The following is a 26,649-nucleotide window of genomic DNA, read 5'->3' on the forward strand; positions in this document are numbered from 1 at the left end:
ATGCGGATCCCTTTGCTGCCGTGCGACGTGTGGGAATTGCGCAGGAACGGCGCATAACCCCCAGCACACACACCTCTGCAAACCGGCACGGCGGGAGCTGCACCCGCACCAGAGGGCAGGGAGGGAACTCCCACCGGAGCGAGGGCTGCGGGGCTCTGCGGGGAAAAAGAAAGGCACTCTCAAGAAAAATCGCTTCGCTGTCGCCCTGAAAGGACCGCTGTGGTGTCTCTCCTCACCCCCTCCCCGTCGGGCTCAAATACGCACGGAGAGATGAATATCAGCTAGGCAGAAGCGGCTGCGTTTGCTGCATTTGCTTCTGACGCCGCAGTCTTTAGAGGTGTTATTAGCGGCTTATTTCGGGAGTCCCAAACCACACCAAGGCAAAAACAATCGAGCAAGAAGCAGCAGAGCTGTTTGCAAGCACGCAATCGGGAGCGTGAGCGCAGGAGCCGGACCTCCTCACCCGCTCGCTTCGTGCATTCTCCATCCGATCACCGTCGCGGGGCTGTGGGCACCGAACCCCCCGCAGCTGTACCCCATGCACGTTCCTTTCCGCGCTGCCATCGACCCGGAGCACCCCGTCTGCCCCAAACCTTCCCGTAGTCCAACAAGCCCTCGGATATCGCTCGTATGCGTGCACAGTGTAGGTCTGTATCTAAAGCAGAACAATTTCAGTGCACGTCTGTTCACCTACGAAAATACAGATCACGTAGTAGACAGCACTGTAGACAGCATTGCAGCTGTCTGTTAAAAAAGGCATTTCTGAAAGTCAAGTCAACGTTCATCCTTATTGGCCAAACCCGCACCAAATTTCCAGTGTAATATCACCTCTTTTACATCGCTTCCCTGAGCAGTGTGGGCACATTTGGTCGTAAATGAGAAACTACATTTTGTTGCGCCTAAGTGCAGTAATAGGAAGGGAAGGTAAGAAATTCAGTAGTTTTAAAGCATTTTTTGTAGGAACCACCCGAAGTTTTTAAGAAAGTTGTAGGCAAAATTATAGAAAAAGCCGATCCCGATAATATTTTGTATCTTCTGACAACCCGCACCCCTCCAAACATCTGATGGTTGTTAATTTACAAGAACAATACATCCACAATTCAAGGCTGTTGTTACCTATGGTGATTCGATACTTCTGAACAACCTTCCTGTTCAGAACCTCGTAGTTATTTGCTCTCACGCCCGTATTTGTCAGGAGTGGGATTTATAACAGAGTAATTATTGTTGTTGTTGTTGTTTTTCTTTTAATGGTCACAACCTACTCCTGGAGTTTAAGGGTTAAATACAGTGGGGTAAGAGGGGCACTTTATTCAAATGCAATGGCAGCCCTCGTCTTCATCCCACATCGTAGGCACACAAAGAACAAGCAACAAACTCCTCGTGCACACGAAAAATGTGAAGAACAACGGGATGGCACTTCCTGCTCTTTTCTAAGTGACATTTCACCTACTGTTCCTATTGTAAGTGGAGGGTGTCTGCACTGAAACGAAGAGATGCTACGTGCCTTCTGGCCTGACGTGCAGAGGTTGTCTATGGGACTACAATGGCGATGGGACGGGGCAAGCATCACACGGGTATCTACGATTTACGGCAACGAACGAAAGCAGCCAGATCGATGCTCCTAATGGCTGAGAATCTCTCATACAGGGCCGAGCCGACGCCCGAGTGCCCAGCACGGTGCTGTACGCCTCCCTCCGAGGACACAAGGGGCCGCGGAAGGGGGTCCCATCAGTGGTTCCTGGGCTCAAGCATCAGCGCCCGGCCTGTGGAAAATGGATGCTCTGGGAGGCTCCAACCTCACAGCGCGGTGGGGGAAGCCAAGACGCCCCTCACCTGGCCCCGGGCCCCGGCTCGGCCGTGTTGTTCGCGCTGCCTTTTTGGCACGCGTTAGGAGGGGACGCGCTTAACAGCCGTTTCTGAGCCGCTGACAGCCCAGGCAGAACTCCTTGCGCTGGGCCAAGGCTGCCCCTTCTCGCAGCCCGCGGGCGGCAGACCGAGGCAGGCGATCCCCTCGCCTTTCCCTAGGCTCCGCCGCCGCACCCCGGCCCATCCGCGTCCCGGACACCCCACGGGACGTGCCGCGCCTGCAGCCCGCACAAAAGGACACCAATTGTGTAGGGCAGGGAGAGAAGGCTGCAGCAAAGCACTGGGTTCTCCCTTCGAAATAGCCTTTTTGTCTCTCAAATACATGTAGTTAAAGCACTACTTTGCATCACAAGTAGGGACGCTGCAAACGCATGGGTTGGCTTTTAGACTCTCCGTTATTACATTACAACTGCAGGGGAAAAAATATTTTGCAAACGAAATCGGGTCGGGCCGCTGCGAAACCCGACCACGGCCTGGGCGAGTGCGGGGTCCGCGGTTCGGCAGCGACATCGCCCCCCGGGGCTGCGGCCGGCACTGGGCTGGGACGCGGTTGCAGCTCCGAACACGCTGCGCACACGCATCGCGGTGCCAGAGCCCGAACTTCAAGCCGCGGGACGAGAATTTTGTTTTACTTCGCTAGAAAACGGCAACCGAGATGGACTCTACTCTCGATTATGCCCGTGCTACTTCACACCGCGAATGGCTGATTGCCCCCTGCGCTAATCGTACCGCCGGCCCTCCGTGGGGGGCGCGGAGCGGAGCTGTTCCCACCTCGGGGAGCCGTCGGGCGCAGCTGCTGCAGACCCGCAGATGGAAAGGAGAGGGGGAGCTCGGCCGCCGTCCACATTATGATTATGATTAATTTACGATTATTAATTCTCACAACGAAATTAAACTCCCAAAGCCGTAACGATAGAGTTTTCTCTACGCTGTGTTATATTAAAACGACCATAAATCTTTCAGCGTAGGTCATAAGGGTTTCTTCCTTCCACAAACCTGCTCGCGTTTCTCACCCTATCAGCAAAACCGAGCTGCGGGCTTTGTACCTATGTACCGACTGCGTGCACACCTCGGCTCGCTCGGTGGTATCTCCTGCCCAGAGCCGGAGGGCATCAACAACACGCGCTGTATAAATGGATGTACAGTATGGACGATGAATATGAATATACGAGTATGAATACATACGGTACGAAGATATACGTATACTCATTTTGGATACGGGAACTGAAAACTTTTAAAGGAAAAGGAGGCAGAGAAAAGGGCGCACGTATAAAGACGATGAGAAACAATCGCCACCGCCCTAAGTCTCGAGGACAAACATCTGCAGTGTCGCTGGAACCGGAGGACGAGGTTAGGGAACAGAGCCGAGCAGGGCCCCCCTCCGCCCCGGCGGAACAACCTGCGACAGCGCGGCCCGGCCCGGCCCCGGCATCCCCCGGGAGGCCGCGACGAGGGCAGCCCGGCTCGCAGCCGGAGCCTCCTCCGCTGAAGCCTCGAGGGGAGGGATCGTTATTTTTCCCCTGGAATTTCTGAGGAATTCGTTATAAACCTTCGGGCGAAGGTAAAGCCCCCAAAGGTGCGCAGGAGAGTGAGGCAGAGCGGCACTTGGCTCGGAGCTGCCTCTCGTAAAAAGCAGCCAGCATATAGACGGGCATTGATTTGGGACACCGCGCTCGTAAAGCCCCCGCGCTGCCGGGAGGTGCGCGGGGCTCCGGTGGGGCGGGAGGCTGCGGTCACTCTGCGCGACCCTCTGCATCCTCCGGGATGGTGAGATGCGAGAGGCTCCGCCGGCAGCTGCCGCCTTCCCCGTCCCGATCCCCGTCCACCCTCCAGGCACAACAGGCTGCTGCGTGTCCGCATACACAGCGGTGCTACGCGAGACGCTCCGTGAAAGCCGCGAAGGAAACCAGCGCTCGGAGTCGGTATTTCTCCTTTCCGACCTGAAACAAGCTCGAGAACGCGAGTGTTCCTGTAGGTGGCACTGGTACGAGGTGTTGTGGAAGCGAAGGAGAGATGGAGAAAATTGCCCAGGAATTCCCAATTGGTTCCTATAATTTGATGCAGAACAATAGAGGCGTTTTTTTCATTTACTCGAAATTCGTGTAACATGTGACAAATGAAAACCCGATTGCTCGATTAGAACAAAATATGCTTTTAAAATCTGTCCCTCCGTAGCTTTATGGCCTGGTACACGAGAATTGTCTGTTTCCCTCTATGTCATTAAACAAATCCTAGCGCAAAGAGAAATTAACTCCGCACCGCTCCTTCGAGTCAAATGTTTGCACCAGGAAAGCCCTAATGAGACACTGTCTGGTTTCCAGAGGGGCTGCTAAGAACAAGTGGCGGCAAAGTTATTAAACCTGCCCCAGTTACACACACATCATTAAGCCCCCCACCCCCCCACCCCCCCCACCGACCCCCCCAGCGTCTCTCTGAACACCCGAGCACAGAGCGGGAGCAGGGCGGTGGCCGGGCCGGGGCCGGGGGGATGCACCCCTGACCCAGCGGGATCTGCCGGCTGGAGGGGGTGTCGGGCAGCCCCCGATAGGGACAACAGAAAGGTCGCCGACTCGTCGCCTGGTCGGCACCACTGCGGGTTTTTTTTTCACCTGTCCGCGTGCCCTCGCTGTGCTGCAGCGCGGTGAGGGCATCCGCACCGCCTTCACCCAGGGGGACCTGCCATGGACTGGGGCGGGGCCGTGTCCGTAGGTCGGAGGCTATAGGGGCCGTCTGTCCCCTGCGCTGCAGCCGGCAGAGAGCCCCTCGCGGGGCTCCCCCGCTCCCTCTATTCCCGAAGGGGTTTCGCGGGTCCGCAGCGTCCCAGTCCGGCAGCGCGGTGCTCCCGGCGCTGTCACGGGGGCGCCTTCACTGCTGTCACCTTTCGTTTCCTTTCAGATCCGGGGCTCCGTCACCGGCACGGCGACCCCAGGACCGACTTTGGTTTGCCCTCAGCACTTCGTAAGGCTGTAAGGGAAGGTTACCCTTACTTGTAACTGCTGGAAAAAAAATGTTAAACGAGACTCTCTCCCGTTAAAATCCCATTCTCTGACTCGTCCTCGATGTAAATCTCTTCCTTAACACAGAAACCACTCACACCTGGCACTGTGCGGCTGCCCCTAAAGCCCACTTGGGAACAGAATGGAATGAAAACTACTATTTCCTGGGCGATTCGGCGCTGTTGCCGATATTCCTGTGCACGTGTGAACATTTTATTCATTGACTCGATGTCCGAGTATCTCCCGCGTGGCCTTTCTCACACCCGCACAGCCACGTTAGCTGAGCGCCGAGATACATGTGGGTCGCATTCAGCGCCGTACCGTAAGGCAGCGCGCGGCATTGACGGAGGCGATATCTGCAGACAAGAAATCCTTAATATGGACACGGGACACAAAGGCCGCTCCATTCCTCTCCTTGAATGCCCCGCAGAAAGCGAGAGCGGTGCCAGCAGAGCTCTCCCCGCGGCACAGCCGGGGCAGGGGCAGCCCGCGGTAGTCCCTGTGGCAGCCGCACCGCGTCCGCGAGGCTCTGAGCTCCGCCGCAGCAGCACCGCACCTCTCCGCGCCCCCTACGTAAACGCGGCTGCCGGGCTCGACCTCTCGAAAGGGTTCTGCTCACAGAGCGTGCGCTGCGGGAGCATCCTTCTGCTCCTCACTAGCTACTTCCGAGGTGAGAACGGCCGGGAGCCCGTTCCCCCCGCCGGGAGAGGCTCTGGGCAGCCCGCGAAGGTCCCGTCGTTTCCCCCCCCCGGCCCGGCCCGAGCAAAGGCCAGAGGAAGCCCTCAGAGCCAGGAGCTGCCCTCGGACCCCCACGCCGGGCGCCGGGGGCATTCCCCACGACCTCGAGGCTCCCACGCGTGGGAGTGGGGCTGCCCACTGGAGTCTGAGGCCCCCGCCCTTCCCCTGCTTTGCATTTTGGGGACGCTGGGCGTTACGTACGTGCCACCCCTACTCCATTGGGTGACCCCCTGCCCGGCCAGGCGTACCCCCCCTCCCCCCGTGTTGTAGCACTCTCGGCCCCGCGCCCCCTGCTCCGTGCCACTTTTCCCCTTCAATTCTTCAATTATTTCCTACCTGAAAAAAAAAAAAAAAAAAAAAATCTTTTTGCCAGGCGGGTCACGAGCGATCAACAGGCTGTTGTATATTACAATGTTTTCATATTCCTCTCGGCTCCCCCTGCCCTCTACCGACTCACTGTAGATGTGACCTTTGGTATTTCAGCCCACACTCAGCAGTTGAATGGAAACAAGTTGAGCACGTTCACTTCTGATAAACATTATCCTTAAACCACTGGAGACCCGAGCAGAGTAAACGAGCTTTTCCGACAGGACCACATCAGGAACACACATTGAGAAAGGGAAAGAAACCAAATATCCCGGAGATCAGAGGCGGGGTGGAGGGGTGGGAGAGGGAAGGAGGGGAACAGACAGGTTGGAAGACACTCGGGGGGAGGGGGGGTGAAAGGAAAGGACACAGTTGTGAACACAATGGACACAGATGGGAGAGAAACAGAGTGAGCGAGCAGCGCGGGCTCACGTCCGAGCAGCGGGCAACCCTCGGGGACACCGAGTGCGGGAGCCGCGGGGCCGGGCTGGAACCGAGAGGATGCGTGGAGCTCGGCCCGGCTTCACACCGCCGGGAGCCGGGAGGGGGGCAGCGGGAGGTAATGGGGCCAGGGCCGGGCGGCAGCGGCGAGGGAGCGGCCGGGGCTCCCGGCGGCCGTTCTTCGGAGAGGGCGCGCTGCTAATGCAGGTCCTCGGGCTCACAAACACGCACTCCTCTCCTTTGTTTAATTAAGTAATTAATTTAATTAAATGTTGGATCCGGGTCCCGCTAATTCAACGCCTCCTGCCCTAAAACTAGCCGCGGCGGGTCAGGTCAGCGCGCCGAGGAGGGCTCTGGCTGCAGCGAATGGAGGACGCGATCGCTTTCGGGCGGTTGAATTGGTGTGTGCGCGTGTCAGTGCGGAGGGACCCCCTCGGCAGAGGTGATGGATCTGACTTTTGGAAGCGCACCGTTTACACACGTGGTGTTCCGAAGGTGCGCCTCGCGTTCCTGAAACAAACACAGAACTGCCGTAGGAAATGGTTGAGTTGAAAACCCGAGGAGTGAACGGAGGGACCCGCGGGTATTCCGATCAAATGGAGAGAGGTGCGAAATAACCGCGGTCATCTTCTTTCCTCCACAAAACGTCTGCAACGCGAGACGAATGTCTGGGAGATCCCTGTAGCATCCGCCCTATTCCTGACTGCCATATGCGAAGGCTCTGCAATCTAGCTCGATTATTATTATTATTATTTAATATTTAAAGTCTCTTACAGATATTTCACGTAATAAGGAGCGTTCATACACACCAGAGACGTCAGATCCGTATTTCACTCGCCGATATTCCGTGCGCTGCCGTCACCGTATTATTCCCGTTCACGTTTTACTTCCTTTATAGGACCTGGCTCTTTGGGAGTCTATGGAAACAAACAAACAAAATCACTCAGAAAAAAAAAAAAAGAGAGAGAGTGAAAGAAATTACGGTAACTTCTTGGTCGAGTCTGGGAAGCCCGTGATTTGCGGCAGACGTTGGATGCACGAGAGAAGCACACAGAGTGGGACCCGCGCACCCACTGCCAAACCAAACACTCCGTGACCCACGCAAGCTCTAATTCCTACCAGCCTCGTCTGTTTTTCTTTTAACCGTTAATGCGGAGCAGTGTCTTTGATAAAGTCGGAATGGGCTGCAGGACGAGCGGTTCAACGCAGTGGATCGTTTGGCGCGGCGATTAAGTCAAAAAGCGGGGATGTTTGGGCCACGGGGAGATACCGGGTGTCCCCGACCCGTCTCGTCCCGAGGCTGCAGCTGAATTCCCGACAGCTTTGTGTATTCCACCAAAAATAACGTAACCGCCGCCGTTCGCCACCCTCTCCCGCACCACCCGTGAAATGTTCAGTAGCCAAAAAGTGCTTTACTGTAAAGAGGGCTGAAAACAAAGACCTACTCTGCCAGATCAGCAGAGCAAAGACGGGAGAGCCTCGTGCGCTCCCAGGCACCGTCCTGTTTCCACCCGGCCGCTCTCTGGGGCGGGGGGGCCGCTGTGCGCCGTGCCTGGCCCCGACGCCCCGCACAGCGGTGCCCAGCGCAACTCCGGCTCCGCTCCCTAATTGCGCTAATTGCTCTTTGCGTGCGGCTTACCGCCTGGCAGGTATTACGCGGGCGTTGCTGTTGTGGTAGGGACCAGGTGCTGAGCACGTCCGCGAGAGGCAGCGGAAAGGCCGCCGGCCCCGCGCTGTCCGTCATCTCCCGCGGCCACTGGCGGGGCTGCAGGGCCGCCGGGCCGCCCCCGGGGGCGGGCTCGGGAGCGGGGGGCTGCGGCTCCCGGCCCAGCCCGGCCCTGCCCACGTTGCCCTGAGGTTGAAATGCAGAACTCAAGGCTCTCTCGCCGGGAAGTAGATTTCCTCGTAGTCCTTTTTTCCTCGCCCCCCTGCTATCTCCTCGGCGGCAAGCAGGGAGCCCGGCGGGCGAGCGCGGCCGGGGCGGCGGGAGGTCGGGAGCCGGGGGCTACGGTGGGGATTTAGGGCGGCCCCGGAGGTGTCGCGCTCGGAGGAATGGGTGAGTGCTGGGATCCGCGGGGGGCTGTCAAGAGAGAGGGAGCCCCGTGCCCGCGCCGTCATGTGCCACCGCGGCTCCTTATTGACTTTACTCGTGTTTCTACACGTCGGGACAGCGCGCCGAGGGGCAGAGCGGGGAGGAGGAAAAGCTAATGACTGCTCGGTTTATTATTAATGTTATTATGCGACCGTGAGGCAGGATCGCAGCAGAATGGATGGCCGCAGCCCGTGGCGCGTTGTATATTATTCCTGACACCGATCGGGGCAGTTAACGTTTTAGCACGTTTGTTTTACAGCCGGCTGTAATCGTGTTGGTAGACGCGAGCAGCCCCAGAACTGCTCCGTACAACGCGCGGCGCGGGCGGTGCTGCAGGAGCAGCGCTGCCACCGCCTCTCCCTGATCTAAAAGAATTTCCTCAACTACTTTTCCTTCCTCCCCCTCCCCCACGACTTTGAAAACGTTTTCTCTTTCTTTTCTTTTTCTTTTCTTCGTGTTCCTCTTCCTGTGGCAACAGAGCTGAACTTTCTGTCAGGGCGATCTCATTTTTTCATCTCTGGAATGTGCTTTCTTGGAATATGCTCGGTGCACCGTCCGGAGAAATCCGACATTTGTTGCCACGGGGTTTTTCTGGTTTTTTTTTCTTTTTTTTTTTCCCATCTCGTTTCTTCTTTTCTTTTCTCGCTTTTTTTCTTTCTTTCTCTTTCCTATTTTTCTTTTCTTCCCCTTCTTTTTAATTTCGGTGATATTCCGCTATTTGGGGTCACCGTGTCCGGGCGGTCCTCGCGCAGTGTCATCGGCCCACGAATGCCCTCCTGAGCACCGCGCAGTGTCCGACGGCCATGTGTGTGCTTGCTTGCAGAACCCGCCTTCGGGGAGGTGAACCAGCTCGGGGGGGTGTTCGTCAACGGCAGGCCCCTGCCCAACGCCATCCGGCTCCGGATTGTGGAACTGGCACAGCTGGGGATCAGGCCCTGCGACATCAGCCGCCAGCTCCGCGTTTCCCACGGCTGTGTGAGCAAAATCCTGGCTCGCTACAACGAGACCGGCTCCATCCTACCGGGGGCTATCGGAGGCAGCAAGCCGCGGGTCACCACCCCCACGGTGGTTAAACATATCCGGACCTACAAACAAAGGGATCCGGGCATCTTCGCCTGGGAGATCCGGGATCGCCTGCTGGCCGACGGCGTGTGCGACAAGTACAACGTGCCGTCGGTCAGCTCTATCAGCCGCATCCTCCGCAACAAGATCGGAAACCTGTCCCAGCAGGGCCACTACGAGTCCTACAAGCAGCATCAGCCGCCCCCGCAGCCGCCCCTGCCCTACAACCACATCTACTCCTACCCCAGCCCCATCGCTGCCGCGGGAGCCAAGGTGCCCACGCCTCCGGGAGTGCCTGCCATCCCTGGTACCATGGCCATGCCTCGCACCTGGCCTTCGTCCCACTCGGTGACGGACATCCTGGGCATCCGCTCCATCACGGACCAAGGTGAGGAGGGGGCTCGAGCCGGGCACTGAGCTTCTGCGGGACGTGCCCCGTGATTCGGGTACAGCGAAGGTCCGGGGATCCTGCGGGCGTGATGGCAAACATCGGCCGTCCCCGGTGGCACCGGGGCCGAGCTGTGCCAAATGCGACCGCAGGGAGCGGCCCGGGCTGCGCTCGGTGCCGGTATCGGTGCGGCCGGGGGGTTCTCTGCCTCCGTCGGGCCGTAGGCGCCACCTCGGCTTTACCGAGCAGTCCGTTCTCTCCGCTTTTCGCAATCAGGCCAAATGCGCTCAGGCAGGAAGTTCAAATGTCACCTAATTGCCTTAATTCTGATGCTGTATTTTCCTTCGAAGCGGTGGTCCGGGAAAACGAAACCCCGAAGGTTTGCTCCCTGTAAACCTTCCACCTTCTTTCTGTTTCTCCGTCTGGGAACCGCGCCGCGTCCCCCGGCCGTTCACTGCGCTTTGCCGCCGAGAAAGGGACGTTTTTTCCATGTCGGTTGGTGCCAGGCGGCGGCTGGAGTTCCAGCAACAGTCGGGAAGAACCGCCGCCTCCAGCGCTCCCCGCGTCCCGCTCTGCCCTCCCAGTGAGTGGAGGGGTGGGGGAGTTCTGCTCTCACTGCGTTTTTTAACGGCGGCAGTCCGGTTCCAGAAGCACTTCTAATGCGAAGTGATCCCTTATGCACTGCAGGTTAATTATCTTATACCGACTTCGAGAAAATAGCTTATTATTATTATTATTTTTCCAAGCAATACATACACACACAGCTCTTTTATTTTCGAAGTACACACGAATAGTGGTTTTGCATTTATTCGCCCTCTGCTTTACGAACTGCTTCTGCCCTCAGCGCTGCCACAAACGCAGATGTGTCTGAGTCGGCCTTAACAACACCCTCCTGCCAGCGCCTGCTCTGGGCCGGGGGGAGGTAATGTTGGCAATAAGCATTAAGAAAATGCAAACTGTACGATCACACTCGAGTCAGAATTGTGTGGCGAGCCCTCCTATTCCTGCCCCCCGCAGATACAGGCCTCTGCCCGCACGGCCGCCTCTCCCCGTCTCTCAGCGCGGAGCCGCACGAGTCTTTCCGCGGTGTAACCCCCCCCGCTCCCTCCTTCCCAGCTCCGGGCTGGGGCTGCCGAGCGGCCGCTGCCGCCGATGGGGGCCGTTCGCCCTTGATTTATAGGATAAACTGACCTCTCTGACACGGAAAGGAAGCCCCTATTCATGGGAAAGTGTGAGATCAGCAGAAAAGGGCACTCACCGAGTGGGCTCAATTTCTCAAGCCAGCCCCATGTTGGTGCCCCTCCAGCGGTCGAAGAGCTGCTCAGAGCCGCTCGCAGGGCGGGTGCGGCCCCGCAGGCTGCTCCGCCGGAGGGGGTTGGGGGGGGGGCTGGGCGACCCGTGCCGCCCGGGGACAGCCGCCTGCAGAGCGCACACACAGCGCGGGTCTCCGTGCCACGGCTGCTGCACGTGAAGGATGGGGCACTTTTCCCCTCTTTCCACCCTTTCCGTTTGTTTTTTCTTTTCTTCCTTTTAAGATCTCCGTCTCTTTCTCTCTCTTCTCCCCCCTCCCCGCCCCCCCCCCTTTTTTTTTTTGTTTGTTTGTTTTTCTTAGTTTTGGTCCTAAACGTACTTAGAGCCCCGTGCGTTAGGCTGTCGCTTTCCTCCTACCGCGGGCTGCTGTTTGTCCACGGCCACGCATAGGCAGCGATTCCCGTCAGTCTCTCTGGCAGACTCCGGGGAGGCCAAGCACCCGGCCGAGCCAGCTCCGGGGCTGGTGGCACGATGCTCTTCTAACCGACTGCTCAGAGGGATGGGAGGCACAGCCGCCTCACCCTCCAGGGAGGACGGGGGGGCTCAGCGCTGTGCAGGAGGCGAGGGCCGGCTGCCCCTTAGCTCTACCTCTAACCCCTTGCCCCCGTGTTTCCCTCAGTGAGCGACACCTCGTCGTACCCCAGCCCCAAGGTGGAGGAGTGGAGCAGCCTGGGCCGGAGCAGCTTCCCCCCTGCAGCCCAGCATGCCGTGAACGGGCTGGAGAAGAGCTCCCTGGAACAGGAGGCCAAGTACAGCCAGGTAAAGGTAGACGGCCGGCCGGGTGGGGGGGTGCGTGGGGCCTCCGAGCTCGGCCCTGAGGCTGCGGCCCCTTCCCGGGGCTGAGCTCCCGCTGTCGGCTCGGCGAGGTCCTTCGCTCTGTGCCCCTGCCGCTCTCGGCGTGTCCCACCGCCGCCCTGGTGGCCGCTCTGCGGGCTGTGCGCGGCGCTCGGGAGGTAGGGGAAGAATTCGAAAATGAGGTGTATCTGCCTTCTACGTGAAGCGTTTTTAGCCGCTTAAGTAGACCGCGAACTGCCAATAATTTTATTGCAACACAGTATAACTGCGACTTAACAAATCTCTGTGTAAATCCTTGTACCTGCTAATCAAATCGTATGCCAGGGGAAAAGCTTTAAAAGAGTCAACCGTTGCTAGCTGGGCAGCACGGGTTTCAGAAACACACAGCCAAACAAAGAAAACCCGACTGTACTTTTTCCATCCAATGGAAACATTGGAAAACATAAGACGGGCTTCTGAGACCCGTCGCCTTCCCTGTGATTCCTTTGTCACACTTGTAATGAATTCAAAGAATATAAAAAAAGGTCTCAGTGTGCTGCCCCTCAAGGGCAGAGGTTTGGGACAAACGTGCTGAGTTCCGAGTCTGCTTTTGGACTCCATGATTGGTTTGGTGCTGAGATGAGCTGAACCAAACCCTTCTGAGCTGCTGAGTACAAACCGTGCGGCTACTCGTAGTGACCGAGGTAGAATGGGACATACCATAGTGAACAACCACTTTGTTACATATTCTGCCTTGCAAAAATATGATGCCCTTACTGCTATTCTATTTGTTTTGCATTGTATTTTTTCTATTATCATGCTGTTATTTTGTTCATTGCGTATTATGAAAAATGTGCAGAGTGTTATAGCCACGACTGTGCAGTTAAAGATAGAATCGGACTTAGAGTTAATATTCACCCTTCCACAATATTACTAGGAAACAAATAAATAATTAGCAACCTTACTAAAAATTATGGCAATATCTTCTTCTGCTGAGGCCGGCTGTGCCAGGGCTGTGTTGTCTTAGGTGCCAGTCTGGGCCATTCATTGATTCTGTTGAAATAGCCACAGGATGAGGCTCAAGGGTAATACACCTTTGGAATCTCATTTACCCCAACGGGCACGCTGAGGAACAATGCTGTGCTCATGGCATGATTTTCAGTGCTGGGGTTGGAAGCTATTTTTCCTCCCTTTTTTCACTCTTTCAGCATTTATGCTTTCATCTTCATAATATATTACTGCCCTATTGTCAATACCAGTTCTGTTTTGAAGTTTTGTTCAATCTGAAAGATTGTCTGACAAATGTAATTTAAACATATTCGCTATTTAAAAATGGAGAAAATTGCAATCAATAAAGTGGAATTCATTGATAAAAATACATTGTCCAGAGAGTTTAAAAGGATGGAAAATCTAAAAAGTATTTATCCAAAAGATCATTTTCTGATCTCTGCTCATTAAAAGAAGATTCAGATGAGATTTCCTCCACTTCTTACCCTCAGTAATATGTATTAGTGGGCTTTTCTGCACTACAGACCAGTCTGTTCATGCAGTGTTCAGCTTGCTTACCAGCAATTTCATTCATGCGTACATCAGTTGGCTTGTATGTCACAAGTTCAGTACCTTACTAACTCAGGATGTGTTTAAAGAAAATTGATGTCAAATAAGGATGTAAAAAAGTGGGTTTTTAAGATTTATTTTTATTTTTTGCAACTTCTTTTTATTTTTTTCTTTTTATTTGGTTTTGGCCAAAGGTGCAAAGTGAAATTTATGAGCCAAACTCTTGCTGCACGTAGAACTGCCTTGGCTGCCTGTTTGCTGATGCTCAGGGAGTCTGGGGTGCTGTTCCATGTCAATTCAGGCTTACCAAAATGAATCCTTGGATCTTCACATATTCGTGTTTTTTTGTTTGTTTGTTTGGTTGGTTTTTTTTACCAAATGTATTTCTTCAGATGTAAATAAAGGAGTAGAGGACAGGAGAGAACATTGGTTCATTTATGCAGATCCAGCAATCAGGTAGCTGGAGTGGTGGGAAAGGGGGGAAGCCACAGAGACAATTTTCATGCCAGAAGAATTACATTGCAATAGGCTCTCTGTTTGGACTTCAGGGTAAATGGAATTTTCATCTTCTCTGTGCAAAGCTCATTGCAAATGCTGGATCTTGTGAAGGCAGAAAGTGGATGTCCCCTGCAGAAGGGAGGTGGCTGCTCTATAGCGCTTGCTCCAGAGTTATACCTGAACAAACAAGTTAGTGGAGCACACAACAGGAGCAGAGCAGCACAGAACCCAGTGCATGTGTTTCACTGAGGTTTTCCAGTTACATAACAGGAGCAGAGGGAATGTGTTCTGAAGCACATTAATGAAGAATCTTGCGGGACCTATAGTGGATTCTGCTGTTCCTAACTAATATCAGCTCTATATTTTAAGCCATGGCAGCATTCACGGCACAGATTCACCTGCGTGCAACTTGCAAAGAACCCCATAGATACTGGGTGGGTGAAGGACTTCTTCCTCCCACCTCAGTTATGGAAGATAATATTTTACCTCTCAAGAAAGCCCTGGGAAATTATCTCTGCATGAGCAAGACTAGAAGAATTGAGCCTGAAGAACAGACTCGTACTTTCAAACTATATTGATTTGCTCCCTCCCTCCAGTGGATATCCATTTGTTTTTTCATAGGGCTCTGCAGCCTTGTGTTCAGGTTGGGGGAGCTCCCATTTGGCTCAGCCAGAGCTGATCCGAGAGGAGTGTGGGTGGTTGCATTTCACCCCTTACCTACGTGTGGGTGTGAATTCGGTCTCAGGATTGGACAGAAAAGGGAGGAAAACTCCAAATTTTGGCCTCGGCAATACATTGTCCCGCTTGCTTAACATGAAACTGAATGGCTGAATGTAGAACACTTTTCACTATAAGTGTTATTAATTTCCTGGTGACACTGGGGTCTTTGCAATATTCTTTGGTGTTTAGGTTGGGGAGTTGGAGAACTGCCTGGAGAATTATTGTTCTGCACCAAAACTGCATAGGGAGTCACAACAATGCCTTGTGAAGTTTGTATTCACTTCTAATTACCGGATGTCCCAAGTTATCGTCCTTGTGTAAGGAGCCACATTATATTTTCCTACTGCAGTATTTTCACACATTTCTCTTATCATACAGCTTTGCAAAGAGTGCAGTTGTGAATCGGAGAAATTGAAAAGGAAAATAGAGTTTTCTGAGAGCTTGACAGTTTTAGGTTGTAAAAGTTTTGTAAGGATCTCAGTTACATACCGGTATTCACCCTGCGAGGCACTTTCATTGTGTGTTGGGGGGAAGGCTTCTACGGATAATCATATTACTAACACAAAGGATGAATATCCTGAGTACTTTTATGCATTAAGCAGCTTATAGTAATGGCTGCAATAAGAAAAAAATATTGGCTGAAATCATCGGGATACAAATCCAATTGTACCCTTTGTATTTGAAATGAAATCATTTAATAAATATTTCTCGTATTCATAATTCAGTTTTCATCCATCTCATGCTTGTGCCTTTCTGGACTAATGTAAGGGACGCGTAAAGTGAAAGAACTGCAGCTGATATTTGCACACGTATGAAAATACGGAAGGTCTGACACATGCCTGTCTGATTTGTTGAGATGCAAATAGCTTTGGAAATGCATCATTTTTTTTTCAGAATTATTTTCTGTGTGTATTGCAGGGAGCAGACATGCATGGTGCCAAAGGGAGCTGATGCTCACTAAAAGGAAAATGTTTGTAACTGGGATCTAAGAGCAAGTGGTTGTTGTGAGTTTAGTCGAGAGAAGTGTGAGCTGTTTGGAGGTCTGACTCCAAACCTATCAGAGCTGCTGAGAACACTCCTAGTTACAAGGGGCTTGTGAATGTGTGTTGGGTAGTCCTTCTCTCTGATATATTAGGTGGACCCCAAAGTAGCAAACCTTTCACTTCTGCCTCAGCAAAACATCCTCAGCTGTTCCTGTCTTGACTTCTCAGCTCACTGGGATGGCACTCCTTGTTCTGTTCTTTGGCTGCATTCTGATGAGGTAATCCTGATCTCCATGTTGCTTGCAGCGTAAAAATGAAGGCTCCATTTTAGGGCAAGTGATTGCAAATAATTGTGGGTGCAATTCTGGGCAATTATTTACACAGAAAATGTAAGCAATGTAAATATTTAAGTTCCTGAACATTGACTGTAGATGAACAATGAATGCGGTGGCCAAGGCATCTGTAATTGTTTTTATCTGCACTGTTTAGAACCTGCAACATACAGTTACTTCTTTGGGAGCGAGATGCAAACTTAGCTTTAAATGACATGACCCTCCTATACAGATTATTTATTGCAAAATTTCATTAGCAGATTGCTTATTTAGCATCTTATATTCTAAACCAGGATTCAGGGAATTGGACTCCTATTCTGGGTCCATGCAAAATCCATCGTGATAAAGGTTCGAACCACCAGCTCCCATCCCATACCTGGGAGAGGGGATGCTGCTAAAGAGAGGGGCATTTTGGCTTCCTTGCCGTAGTACCTAACAGAATTGAAAGCAGAGTTCCTGTTTGGTGCAAGGGCTCAGACCTTGGCTTGGAGACTCTCCAGTTCTGTTTTCTGCAAACTAGTGCCTGTTATTATAATACAGTCACTAGGATGGCTTGCTTGAGGTCTAGGCATCCATGTCAATGCATGTTGTGGGTGAGGGGCATGAGCTGATCCCACTACATGCACCCGATTCCTTCCCAGGTGATCTGGATGGCACCCCATTCGAACCCCATTTGTGAGACCTGCCTCTTACTGGCCACCTGCTTCCACGGCCAAAACCCAGTGCCCTGCCCACCAACCCACATGGCTACAGGGCACTCCACCCGGATGAAACTAATAAAGAAAGTCAGAGAGGTGAGTGAATGGTACAATGATACTTGGACTGCACACTGAGCATCCTCTGCTCCAAGGGCCCCAAGCAGCCAGGAGCTTCGCTGTGACTAAGAGGCCCATGGCCTGGAAGGCGAGAGTGGTGGGAAATGCCTGTCACAGCCAGGGAACAGTGCTGGGGCAAGGAGACCAAACAGGACTTGATCTCTTCAGTCTTCTGGTGCTTGCAGGAGAGTGAAAAGTAGAAAAAGGCTGTACAGTTTGTTCATCTTTTGTGGCAGTTTATCGGCTCTTAGGGACGGTGTATGTGCCTAATCATAATGATGATGTCTGTTCAGTGGGTTCTGATTTCACCCACCCTAACTTGCCAGCTGCTCAGTAATTGCCTCCACAGCATCAGGAAGTGGTTAGACAAAGGGAAATGCAGTTTTGGTTTTCCCTAAAGAGGACAACGTGAGAATGTGACCAGTTTGACCCCATATTTACCCAACTTTTAACCAGCAAAAATCATTTTGATGTCTCTGCGCTTGTAACATCTCTTCCTACCAACTTCAGTTTCATTTCAATAACACTATATTTAAATTACAATATATTGTTACATATACTGTACAAATAAGGCATTTTTCATGCAGATTTTTGCTAATACATCATAGTTTAAAACATTATTGTAGGAAGAACAAATGCTTATTCCACTCATTGTGTTTACTTGTTTAATGCCCATAGTTGCCCTGCAAAACTCCAGATTTTGCCTAAATACTAAGGGTGAATTACTGTGTGAATCTGTTTTAAAACAATGTGATTGTGTTGCTGGTTTCTACTCAGGGGACTTTGTTCTCAAGGCATGACTTTTCTGGAGCTTCTCTTTTGTCCCACTAAGGACAGTGTATCTGTCTAAGGAAAGTTCAAGTTTCATCTTTACAATTGAAATCGAACTTTGTACTCAGAGTAAATACAATTGTGAGGTTTGCTAAATAATAGAAAATAACCCAAGAGCTAACACTTTCATTGGAAAGGTGGTGAGTTCCATTTACACTGTTCTTCCTAAACTGGAGTGTGAATGGAAAACAACCATTCATTGAACCTACAGCACTTGCACAATACTCAACTTTTAGGAAACGTTTTAGGCAGACCTATTAGTACGTGCCTGATGTGTCCTATGTGATAGAAATCATTTCACTGTGAAAAATCACCTAAAATCATTCTCTTCTGAAGAAGCATCTAAAATACTTGCTCACTCTTCCCTTGGAGAGCTCTCTGTTTTCCCTCGGTCCACCTTGTCTCAGCCTTTTTTCTGCCATCTCTCCTTTCCTGTTTCTGTAGGGGATTTCTCAGATTGTTTTCACCTGTTTAAGTCTCTGTGAAAGGGTTTATTTTTATTTTTATTTTTATTTTGTTTCCGTTGTAATTGGTTTTGGAAAAGACGTAAAATGCCCATGGCTCCTTTGGGAAGCATTGGTGATGGTGTGTAAACTCCAGTTAATACTATTTCCAAAAGTATTTTTATTTCCCTGAAGAGGCTAAGGTTCAAAATTTGATAAGAAAATATAATTAACAGCGATCTTGATGCATGTTGCAACTTCAGTTAAAAATACTCAATTGATCCTATCTGATTTCTGTGTTATTCAGTGCAGCTGGGGATGCCCACAAGTAAAGAAAGGAACTTTAAGTTAATAAAAAAGCATATTAAGCACAGGAAATAGGATCTGCTCATTATTAAGCAGATGAACTTCATTTTAGAAGTAGCGTGATTTGCTAATGTGGTAGAGTGTAATGCAAGGACTACTGAATTTAATAACGGGGAGAACAGATGTAAAGATAAAAGCATCAATGTAAGAGATGGTATAGAATTGGATAACTGAGTATGTTTGCAGTGTTGCAAAGCACTTAAGGCTGCATATTCTCTGTTTGAACTGTGTCTTCACATAGAATATCAGCATTGCTTTATACAACACAGAGAGAAAGAGAGATCCTGAAACTCCCCAGCCTTGAAAGTTTTCTTCCTATTTTTTAAAGCCTAATATTCTGGGAATAAACCCAGCTCAGCTGCAAGACAGACTGACTGCAAACATCTTGACCATGTGCTATTTTAGAAGCTCCTCAATTTCTGTGTATTACCTCTCCAGTGCTTATTGAAAATTAAGGCACAGGTTTCAAAGTAGTATCCTACCTACAAAATGTTCCCCCTCCGTTCAAGGATTTTTGGACTTCAGAATCATTTAATGAATATGTTTTCACTTTTCACAATCTGTCCATTCTGCTTCCATTAGCAGAAAATGAAAACGGGCACATGTTCAGTAAAAGGAGGTCATCGTATAAGAATATGGACATGATCTAACATGAACATATGAACATATTTTTGCAGAAAAATTTCCAGTACAAGGAAAAGACAGCAAAAGTAGTTTGCAGGATCAGCTCTGACTGGGTTATCATTACATCTTGCCATCTTAGCAATTTTATTACATTTTTCTTTAAAAGTTTCTTAATACGAAGATATAATAAATTGGATCAATGAATTCACTGCTCACTTCTGTAGTGTTTATTTTTTAGGTAACTCTGACTTACCTCTGTAGGACATTAATTTTAGAGGGATGCTGATTTTGAATGAGTGTTTTTAGGACCATGTAATTTTTCTCAGTGATGCTGACGTACTGAATAGCAGCTTCAGAATTTAGCTCTAATTTAGTTGACTACAGTATGCACCAAAATGTTTTATTTTAAAAGCTTAGAAGTAACATAGGTGTATTCTTACATTTTTTAGGTAATGCTGTTTTCTAAAATGAGATTTCCATTACAGGCCTGCTGATGATGTTTTAGTTGGAAAATTTGTTTGCTCTTCCCTCGGGATCTCACGCGTTGCTTTGATTTATAAATCACATTTAACCTTCAATTAAAAAGGGAGATTTAGCATATTTGCTTCCTTTATGCTTTCAGTTTGCATTGATTGCTCCTAGTCTTCTTACCATCACCTTTCTGAACCCTCTGGGTTTTTAAAGTCATTTGCTCTCCTGACTGAAGGACGAGATACTCAGCTCGGCTCCCTGCTATGTTTTTCCCTTGCTGTGGAAATAATGGCTCCTCCATTAGATACTTCTGTCTGTGTTTTCAGGACATTCAGCAATTTCAGAGATTGTTAAAGCTTTTTGTTTTGAGGAATGAGCAGTGAGAATGTCTGTGATGCTTTGTAGCCAAGGCCGCTCTGTTTGCTGGGAGCTGCTGCTCACAACACTGTGCTCACACCTCCATGAAGCTGCTTCATTTGCTTTTGGGGAAAGGCCCTGGGCTGAAGGATAAAGGCAATCACTGAGTTCACTGATCCAATGGCAGGGAGGCTTCCTTCCACCCAAGGAAGTGTTAGAGTTGGGAAACATGAAGCAGCAACCGGAGGTGTGCTCCTGAAGCAGTGGCACATGCAGAGCTTCTGCTGGCTGTGACAGGGGAGCTTGGGCTGAGTCATGTCCAAGCTCATCAGAGCTGTCAGATCAGCTAGCTTGGTCTTGAAGCCTGTGTCATTTCACCAGAAATGCTTATTTCCAAAGCATTTAGAATGCTTCCACAAAACAATTGCTTCATCTACACAATACATTACCCCTACAAAATAACACTGTAGCAATTACGTTACAATGGACAGACTCAAACCATTGGAAACAATTACTTTAACATAAGAAGAATCATCTGCATTCTTCTGGAAAGAATCAACTGTCTACTTTAGTCAGACTGTGAAACTGTGATGGTGACATCCATCTTCTATTTGTACTGTGTAAACTCGGAATGAGATTTTTTGCATGAGTGCTATCAGTAATAGTTAACCTAAATGCGGACTTGCAATTTTGAATGCTATTTCTGAGAAACTGCAGATGACTCTGGGTCATTTTTGGAAACATTTAGAAGCTACACGTGAAGGGGTCACATGGAGGGGATCTAATTTTGATACTCAGAGAACATATATAGCAAGCGAAACGCTGAGAAAGAAGAGCAAAGAAAGGGATGAAACAAAACAGTCTAACTCAGTTACTGGATTTAAGTCGAATTTATGCCTGAAAGTGAAATCTAGCTTGTGTTTTTCCTGGTATTAACATGGCCAAAGCAGAAAAAAAGTTACATTGCTTGTCTGACATGGATTAATTGGGAAGCCTGTGCAGAAGTTTTGTGACCTGAAATGCAAGAGAGAGGAGGCCAAGGCTGAGCTGTGTGGTGTGTTACACCAGTGTAAGCTCCATAGCAGAAACTGAGTTGTGGGTGGCGATCTTAGGTTTTGACTCGTAGGAATCTGAACAGCTGGTGGAAGTTATTTGTTCCAAATACAATCCCGCACAATCCATCCACCCCTTTATGTCCCAAATCCCAAACAGACCGAAAGCAATGCACCGTGCTTAGAGTGTCTAAAACTACAAGTCCCTCAATTAAAACTAGTTGAGTCAACTCCTTCCCTGGTGAAAATGCACGCAGCATCATCATTTTATATCACATAAAGTGACATTTTAAGTCTCCGTGGCTTTGATTCCTCCTGGATATTCCTTTCACTTGTGCTGGCACGTATCACGGTAACTCAGTAGGACGGCACGAGACTGAACTTGTGATCCTGACTTGGCTGTTGTTTGCAGGTACCTCTGTGAGAACATGTTTCACTGAATTCACAAATCACGTGTTCTAGGTTGACAACACAGCCCTGAAACTTGGAAGCAGTTGTTCCATCAATTGCTTCCAAACATGAGTAGAGGCAGCAATGAAGAGCAATTGTTTCCCTCTGCTCTCTGTAGAAGCCAGCCAGTGAAGCAGGAACTCTGATCCCTGGCACAGGAGACGTTCTCCCTCAGTAAGAACTACATGTTAGTCTATTTGTTTTTAAATTGTTTCCCTTGAAAAGCAATGGTTTGAATTAAGGAAAAAAATGTTTATAAAACTTAAAAACCAGGTTCAAGAGGCTCTTCATTTAGAACAAGCTCCAATGGTTTTAAAAATCCGTAATCACCATGGGGTTCTCACACTCCTAATTATGAATGTTTGGATTTTGGTGCTCATTTCCCCTGACTGAAATACTGCAGGATGAATTATTCATCCACCATGTACAGGCTCATGGAACTTAATCCTCTCCATTTATTTTAAGTGAATGTCATGTTTGTAAGAAGTGCCGGATTGACAGACAAGAGTCAACCCTTCTGATAACCTGCATGCTCTATCTACAGCTGTTTAGCAGAAAAGCCCTCGTGGTTAAAATCATTGCATCAAGTCCCTCAATGCTAGAAGTCAGAGATGAAAATTAATGCTCTTTTTCTGAGTGGCACAGTTTTAAGTCACATAAGGTGAGGTCTCTTTCATCCCCTCGGCTCTGAATTGGGACTAGAGGAGCTGCTTTGCCAGGATGGCACGATCTCCCAGTGAAGCAGAACCCTGCTCTGTGTGGGAACTGCCCTGGCTCACCCCAGTGCTGCCTGCTTTTCTCAGACACCTACTGACATTCACATCACTTGGTCCTCAAGCAGTAAATCTTGGTAACACTGGAACTAAAATACAAGGGATTAATTTATTCAGTGAGGCAGAGACAATAGCTTTCAAGCATCTGACAGGTCCCTGGAAGTCCCTATGTATGTGTCTCCATGTTCTGCACCAAGTGTTTAGGGCAAGATCTTTCTCACATTCAAAACAGTAAGACAGCATGAAAACATCAGTTCTCCTGGCTGTAGGTTAAGAAAAGCACGGCCCCTAGCATGGGGTCAGGCAGGGCATGGGCCAGGATGCCCTCCCATAGGCTGTGTGGATGAGGCCACCCTGTTTCTGGGCAGAGGGAGCTGAGCTTTAAGGCTTGGTATGTACAATGCTGGCCATCACCAGCGTTGAAGAATTGGCCCTGGTCTATTTTATTTATGTATATAGACACAGTCATCATCTCTAGAAGCTTTTTTTTTTGCCTGGATGCCGAGTTTAGGTTTGTACATAGCAGGAAGTCATTTCTTGAGGGCTGAAAGTTACCTTTCCCACCAACAGACTCTTGGTTTGTGATAGTGGGATGGGGACAGGTGTGTGGCAAAGCAATCACACCAAGTGATATTTCAGCTTGGCATGATGCAGCACTGCACACAGCTTTGAAGGATGCATTCGTAGCTTCAGTACTTATTCTTCTCAGATGAGATGTTAGAGCATCTGCCTTTTCTAAAGAGTTTTAGGAGGAAGCACCAGTGGTTAGAGAGCATCCTACAACACAGTGGTCTATACAGCATATGGGAAACATTTTCTCTTCTCTACAGCAAAGGAGGAGGCTGGCTTTTCCCAGAGCCATGTGTTAGACGGGAGCAGTGACAAGGCAGGAGGCTGGAGGGAAAAGTGCCTCCTCTGTAGCTTAGGAGGAGTCTTACAAAGGCACAACCAAGTGTTCATAGGACATCACCATTCATGCTGAAGCGCCTTATTTAAAATGGGACTTCCAGCCTCTAGCCTGCTGCTGGGCACCAACCTGCTTGAGAGTCAGCAAGCCTGGAGGAGCACATGGCTGTCCAAAGAACCTCTTCTGAGCCTCCAGGCTGGAGGTTTTCCTGCCCCATGTTGTCACACCAGTAATGGGACTCCCCAGGGACTGGCTCCAGGTCTCCTTCCAGCCCCCAGCAGGGTTCCTGCCATTCTCCCTGCAGGATTCCATTGGGTTGTGGGCCTTGATGCCTGTGTTACAATCTACTGGCTCTGCTGGCCTCATGAACAGCTTCTTGTTGCTGTTGGGAAAACCAGAGATATGCTCTTTTCTTGTTCCATACCCTGCAGAAAATTATTTACATGGTGGGAGAAGCACAGAGCTTGGGGAGCAGCAGCTATTTTGGACCTGTCATGCTTTTTACCTTCAGTAAATTCAGTGAAATAATTTTCCATGTGATTTAAGAAGTGTAGTTATTTACAGTGCAATTATTTGAGGGTTTGTATTAATTAGTATTGTTGAAAACGCTGATATTTAGAACCGAGGCTAAAGTGTAATTCTGAGACACAGTAGGAGACATGTAATTGGAGTTGAAGGTCAGGTCACATATTTGGATTTTCAAAAGAATAAGGTGCGTGCAGCCTCAACAAAGTGTTTATGGATTTGGAATGACAATTATGTTGCTGCTGCAGCTGTATGTTTTGTACTAATTAATATCCCTATTTGAGACTTATGGCTGGAATCCCCTCACTGTCTCCTGCTGTTTTAGATTGCTACACACATTTATATTGACTCCGGCAGGATTACTGTTTGTTTTCCCAAGCAGCAATGAGAAGACAGTCTAGCCAGTGGAACTGAGTTACACTGGTAGGAAACATAAGCCTGAAACTAGGCCAGTGCCATTTATGGGGATAAATAGGGATATAGGGATAAATTTGGACAGATGTAATTTGGACAGAGATTGATCAAGTGAAATGTTAACGGTGCCTGAAGTTACAGAAGGAACAAAAATCTGTTTTGCTTCTCAGCTCTGCACTGTCCAGGGTAGGTCCAGTTTTATCAGGTGATTAAATCTTTGAAAACTTGGCAGACATTACATGATCTGCTGAATCAATATCCACTCTTTCATACTCAGAAAACCTTTCTGGGAAGAAAAAAAAAAAATACCACCACAGATCCTAAAACATAAACACTACACAAATCAAAACCTAAGCAAGATAAATGAACCTGTTTTGTTCCCGTTCTGCTGAAGAAGCATTTACAGGGTGTGAAGTAAAACACTGAACTTTTTTTATTTAAATAAGGAGTCATTCATTGTGAAATCCTATCCGAGCAGTCTGAAGGACTCTCCCTTCTTTATTCAAATAGAAACCCTTCTCCCTAGCCCATGGTTGGACCTAAGAAAATAGCTTGCAGGAAAAGACCTAGCCCTGTAATTGCTTTGTGCACAGAAGTGCTATTGAAACCAGGAGAAGCTATGAGCAAAGAACATTTGCAAGGTTATATTAGAGACACCTAGAAAACAGATTTTAAAAGACATCATCAGTAATAATACTACAGTTCTGACTCATGCTCTGAGCAAACAGTTACCAAAGAGTTTCAGATGTTTCAATTCCCCAGCTACTTGTTACCTTTCACTCTGGGGAGCCTCATGTTGGGATCTGTGCCCATGCCTGATTGTTGTAGCTCAGGGCTGAGCCTGCTGGGTTTGGAGCAGGTGAGGTGCTGGGATGGATCCATCACAAATAGCAGTAGCATTAGGTCTTGAGCATCAGCATTAGATGCAACCATGGGCTGCAGGAGTCCCTGGCACTGCAGGTGGAAATACAAGGAGGCCATACTCACTGAATCATAGAATATCACGAGTTGGAAGGGACACACAAGGATCACTGAGTTCAATTCCTGGCTCCACAGAGGACTGCTTAAATATCAAATAATAACAGAATCACAGAATAATACTTGTTGGTCCTTGTCCTGCTCTTGAAATGTGTTCCTTAAATGTCAGCAGCTGGTTATGGCCATGAATAGGCTCCTGGGAGAGGTGCGTGGGGCTGATGCAGATAGCTGGTCTCAAAAGCAATGCACAAAGGCACCTCTGCACTGTGGACATCCAGGAGAGTGATGATGGGTGGCTTTTCAGGTATCTGTGTCCAGTTGTCACATGGACATCACTGGTCCTGGCTCCTGTACAAAGCCTCAGCAGCTTTCCTTATGTTGCATAGGTTTTGTCCTAGAAGGATAAACTCAGTTGGAAGGGACTTAAAAGATTGTCTGGCTCCAACTCCCTACCATGAGCAGGGACACTTAGATCTGACAGCTCAAGGTCCCATCCAACCTGGCCTTGAACACCTCCAGGGATGGAGCATCCATACCCACTCTGGGCAACCTGTTTCAGTGCCTGACCACCCTCATTGTGAAGATTTTTTCCTGTATGTTTAAAATGTCTTTCTCCCATAGAAACGTGTCTCCCTTTCCTTTCAGGCACACAATGGCCTCCCAGCAGTTGGAAGCTTTGTATCAGCACCAGCCATGTCTCCCTACGCCACGTCGGCTCAGGTGTCGCCCTACATGCCATACAGCGCAGCTCCCTCCAGCTACATGGCAGGCCATGGTTGGCAGCATACTGCAGGCACGCCTCTCTCCCCTCATGGCTGTGACCTCCCTGCCTCGCTGGCCTTCAAGGGCGTGCAGACAGCCAGGGAAGGCAGCCACTCAGTCACGGCCTCCGCTCTCTGATGCAGGAGTTGCTCCAGGCCAACCGTCCCCAGCACCGGGCTCACAGACTGCTCTCTTCATGCTGGTGGAACCGGGTCTTTCCCCTCCTGACTTGTCTCCTGCAGGACTTTTCGGGACTGAAAGAGCTGAAGGCAGCATCAGAAGCAGAGGGGAGCGTGCTGATGCCCTTGCACTCTCTAAGTAAAGATCTTGTGTCCCTCAAAGGGCCCGTGGAAACTTGTATAACACTCCTCTGGTCAAACCACACATATTTATTCTTAATCACCACAGAGTTGTTAAATGTGCAATTGTTGTTAAGATTTGTGTAGAAATCAATAAAGAAAACGAATCACAGGAAATTCTGCCACGCCTCAAATCAGCAAAGGTGGTTAAATTAAAGGTATTTGCCAATGACCTGTCTCTAGAGCACAAATAAGGTTATGCGATCCACTGCTATTGAGATCACGTTTTTTTTGTCATTTTGTTGAGTTTTGGTAGTCAAATACAGAACCAAGACGATGTGTGGCTCTCAGATTCTTCTGGCATTTCGTCATCATCAGGCAGTAATATGTTTGTGTTCTTATCCATTTGTAAATATAGGCTTTCAACAGCATTTGTCTTCACTTCCCAGTACATTTTC

The 26,649-nt window shown here is 49.6% G+C and overlaps 1 protein-coding gene across 2 annotated transcripts; it reads left to right on the plus strand.

Moving 5' to 3' along the window:
* The first annotated feature begins 8,267 nt into the window (after positions 1–8,267).
* Positions 8,268–26,528, plus strand: PAX9 (paired box 9). Of its 2 annotated transcripts, XM_025150586.3 has the most exons (5): positions 8,296–8,463; positions 9,323–9,949; positions 11,880–12,019; positions 16,766–16,918; positions 25,776–26,483. In XM_025150586.3, the coding sequence occupies exons 1-5, from the start codon at positions 8,460–8,462 to the stop codon at positions 26,028–26,030; spliced, it is 1,179 nt and encodes a 392-aa protein (XP_025006354.2). In that variant the 5' UTR covers positions 8,296–8,459; the 3' UTR covers positions 26,031–26,483. The 2 variants fall into 2 exon arrangements, with proteins under 2 accessions (NP_990243.3, XP_025006354.2); NM_204912.3 differs by lacking the exon at positions 16,766–16,918 and having other exon boundaries at positions 8,268–8,463; positions 25,776–26,528.
* The last annotated feature ends 121 nt before the right edge of the window (positions 26,529–26,649 follow it).

This window comes from Gallus gallus, chromosome 5 (assembly GCF_016699485.2).
Source record: "Gallus gallus isolate bGalGal1 chromosome 5, bGalGal1.mat.broiler.GRCg7b, whole genome shotgun sequence".
In the NCBI taxonomy this organism is placed as follows: Eukaryota; Metazoa; Chordata; class Aves; order Galliformes; family Phasianidae; genus Gallus; species Gallus gallus.

Excerpts from the sequence above, each read along its gene's own strand:
- PAX9 (XM_025150586.3), top strand. Across the intron at positions 12,020-16,765 it reads AGGAGGCCAAGTACAGCCAG|GTGATCTGGATGGCACCCCA; the intron begins GTAAAGGTAGAC and ends ATTCCTTCCCAG. Across the intron at positions 16,919-25,775 it reads TAATAAAGAAAGTCAGAGAG|GCACACAATGGCCTCCCAGC; the intron begins GTGAGTGAATGG and ends CTTTCCTTTCAG.